A 3798-nucleotide genomic window follows, 5' to 3' on the forward strand; every position below is an offset into this window, starting at 1 on the left:
CATCCATCCATCCATCCATCCATCCATCCATCCATCCATCCATCCATCCATCCATCCATCCAAATCATTACAGTTTTAACAGATTATAAAAAAGGAAATTGGAAAGACATTATGAAATACTTTGGCCAAAACATATTTCCATCTCTCGTCCCTTCACTGCATATTTAAATCTTAGTCCTATTGGACTGAAGGTTCTTATTCTAGTTAATCTGTGATTTTGAACAGATGCTTCATGATATAAAAGGTCAATATCATTCTGTTGTCCTTCCTGTAGTGAAACGGCTACAGGAAACGATGAACAAGGAGGAGAAAGAGAATGAACTGAAGGAAGAGAGTAATGCTGCTCCACCACCTCCACCACCACCACCTCCACTGCCTCCACCCCAAGCTACTCCTGTTATCAAGTATGTTAATCTAAATTTAAAACCTCTCGCTTCCAATTCAATACATTAAAAAATGTTTTCCCCCTTTAAAACCCTTAGGAGGAGATCCTCTACTTTTTTCAAGAGTAATTAGAATTTGGCTCTAGAAAAAAGCCTACTGGGAGGGTTACCATAGTTGAGCAGTTGCATCCAGGCCTTTTCATCACTAACATGAATGTAAACTGTAAGAACCAGTGCATTTCTGGGAAAATAGTCACAAAATCCCCATCAAACACACTGCTTATCCTTGTGGAAAGCCTTCCAAGAAACATTAAAACTGTTATATAAGGATGGGCTGAAATCATGCTAAACCCTATGGATTAGTAATGGAATGTCATGGAAGTTCATATCGGTGAAGTAAGAAGGCAAATACTTTTGGCAACAGGGTGTGTTTGATAATCAGAATCAGAATTATTTTATTAATCCCTTGTGGGAAATAATTTTCTTGCAGTGCGACCGTTAACAGAAGAGAGAAAAATTAGATTGGAAGTACAAAAAGGATATAAGAATAAAATAAGATAAGAAAAGAATAAAATAAGATAAAGATAATAATAAAGTAAGATAAGGATCACAGTTTGTACAGATGAAAGTATTTATGATTTACAGTGCTGCTTAGTACCAAATTATAATTATTGCACATGATCGCGTTATTGCGCATATTGAAGTAATGAAATAAATAAAAAATAACTAATGAGATGAAAGGACTGTCAGAGGGATGAATTATAGAGTTTGATGGCCGCAGCCAGGAAGGACTTCCTGTGGCGCACTGTGGTGCAGCGTGATGAAATGAGTCTCTGACTGAAGGTGCTTCTGTTGGCGACCAGCACATCATGAAGGGGATGTGCAGAATTTTCCAGCATGGATGTTATCCTGGCCAACATTCTCCTCTCTGACACTTCTGTCAAAGAATCCAGCTCCTCCCCAACAACATCACTGGCATTGCAGATGAGTTTGTCTGTTGGCATCCTTCACCTTTAGTCCTCTGCTCCAGCATGTAACAGTAGGATGGCACTGGCCACCACAGATTCATAAAACATCAGCAGCATTGTCAGACAGATGTTGTAGGACCTCAGCTGCCTCTGAAAATAGAGACGATTATGGCCCCTCCTGTTTGTTTAAGTGCAGCAATGCATGGCAGTAAGGTTTCCACTCAACTGTCTTTCCCCTCATCTCTATATAGCTTACGGGACTTCATCAGGAGCAGGAAGCAAGGAGGCAGTGTCGTTGATACCAGCAGTGAGTTGTCATTTTTATGTACTCTATGATGTATTTCTAATATAAGGTAGAAAACACAGACTCAGTTTATCGTTTGATGCTAAAAGAGACATCTTGGTTGATCTTTTACATGATGCAACATGTGTCACATGAATTTCTTTTAGAACCAGAGCCACTGAAGGACATAAAGGCAAAGGCAGTGGACGAGATGATGGACAGAATAAAGAAAGGTATTATCCTGAGGCCCGTACAAAAAATCCAGGTAAAAAGTGAATGCTTGTTTTATGCTTTAGATACTTAGATATGAAGCTTCTTTAAAGAGGACTAATTTTATTTAATTGTATCTTCTCTGCTCACAGGACGAAGACAGCTCATGGAGGGTTAGCAATGGAAAATATTTCCCTTTTATTATTACTATCATTTATTATCATTATTATTATTATTTATTTGTTTCTTTTTTTTTCAAAATTCAATATCTTTTTCCAGGACCAGAGGAGTGAAAACAGGAAGTCAGCCATCTTGGAATTAAAGGGAATGCTGGTAATACACAAAAGGCTTTCCTAATTCCTTCCGTGGTATTTTCTCTTTTGATTTTTGTCATATCATTTTTGCTCTTTCTTATTTTAGGACAACATTAAACGCCAGCACCTTCGCAGGGTGCCCTCCAAGAGGGGGATCGGCAGAAATGTTGGGCAGGCCGAGCTGCAGCTGGTGCTCCAGAGAAGAAGAAAAGCGATGGGAGAAAATCAGGACCATGTGTCCCCAGCTCAAACCTACGGTACAATGGCTTTTACTGTTCTCTATATATGAAATTATACACATTCTACCTTATTACCACCACTAAATACAGTAGATTGTATTTGGATAAATGAAAATCAGCACATGATATGAGGTGGAAAAAAAAGAAACAGTTTATAAGTTTGAAAAGGTGTGGTAGGCTAAGAAAAATGGCAAAACTACAAGATCTGCTGCAAGAATCCAAGATTAATGCTTACAAAGGTTCTTCATCCAAACAAACTATTCTTGAACTATTTTTCAAAGAAAGACAAGCAAAAAAAAAATCAGTCTGTAGAGTTCAAAGCTGGTGGTGATGCACCTCGAAGACCAGATTTATGTGAAGGGTAGTTGAAGGGAGCTGCATACAATGTGTGCCAATTTTTGTTGTTGTTGTTGTTTTGGCAAAAAAATATAAAAGATATGTATTGCTTTCCTTTAGCTTTAGTTTCAGCTTCATTGTGTTGATCTGTGAGACAAAATCACATTAAAACAGATTGAGGTTTGTGGTCAGTTAATGACAAACTGTGAGAAAGTTAAAGGGATCCAACTGGATTTAAAGACATCGTATAATCCAGGCATGTTTTTAAATTATTTAATCCGCAGACGAGTAAAAGTATTTGACCTTTCAGAAAAAAAGTACCATACACAAACACTCTTTATTTAAAAAGGTTAGAATCAAGAGCTCCTTGCACATCCCAGCTATGATACCTAAACCAGACCAAACCTCTTTATCCTAACACATCTGTTCCATTGCATCCTGTAGTTCTCATTCTTTGGATTCGTGCCTAACCTAAATATGTGCTGATCTCTTGGTTAGATCCCCAACCAGGGCGGCAGCGTGTCCCAGCAGCAGGTGACGGTCCCTGGGCTGGAGAGAGCAGCAGTGCACCTGTGCTCCGGAGGCTGAAACAAAACAGGGAGAAGAGAGATTCCCGCATCAGAGCATCAGCGCTGATCATCAATCACGGAGCCTTACAGCATCCTTTTGAGCAAATGCAAAAGACACCATCATAATGCCTTAAATGAAGGTGCACTCTATTAACTAGGAACTACCGCTTTTTTGTGGGTAATATGGAAATAAATATTTTTAAACATCTATTCCGTTTGGTTTATTTAAAGTCCAAAAAACTTTTCCACATATATTGATTATTAAAAAATCCAATCTTTTAACCCTTAACCTGAGTTTTTCTGCAGCTCCATTTAATGGCAAGCATCTCTGTTTCTCGTGTTTCACCAGCTGTAGGTGACAGGACCTTTTTTTTTTTTAATAGATAAAAGATGACCAGAGCCATTAAAACCCTTCTATGAATACCCTCACTGGGTGTCTCTTTCTTTCCAGAAGCGTGATCCGGCAGCAGAATACAGGCTGCCTCTTATTTTGACA

The 3798-nt window shown here is 38.6% G+C and overlaps 1 protein-coding gene across 3 annotated transcripts in view; it reads left to right on the plus strand.

Annotated features, from left to right (window-relative positions):
* Positions 1-3486, plus strand: part of LOC107085238 (shootin-1-like) — a 35593-nt gene extending 32107 nt beyond the window's left edge. For all 3 annotated transcript variants that reach the window (XM_015375458.1, XM_015375459.1, XM_015375460.1), the window contains 7 exons: positions 275-404; positions 1603-1658; positions 1802-1899; positions 1997-2017; positions 2124-2177; positions 2265-2415; positions 3232-3486. In XM_015375458.1, coding sequence (XP_015230944.1) covers positions 275-404; positions 1603-1658; positions 1802-1899; positions 1997-2017; positions 2124-2177; positions 2265-2415; positions 3232-3428 — 707 coding nt within the window. In that variant the 3' untranslated portion in view covers positions 3429-3486. The remainder of the gene's footprint in view (positions 1-274; positions 405-1602; positions 1659-1801; positions 1900-1996; positions 2018-2123; positions 2178-2264; positions 2416-3231) is intronic.
* Positions 3487-3798: the final 312 nt, after the last annotated feature.

Source organism: Cyprinodon variegatus, unplaced genomic scaffold, assembly GCF_000732505.1.
Source record: "Cyprinodon variegatus isolate N-32 unplaced genomic scaffold, C_variegatus-1.0 Scaffold119, whole genome shotgun sequence".
Classification (NCBI taxonomy): Eukaryota; Metazoa; Chordata; class Actinopteri; order Cyprinodontiformes; family Cyprinodontidae; genus Cyprinodon; species Cyprinodon variegatus.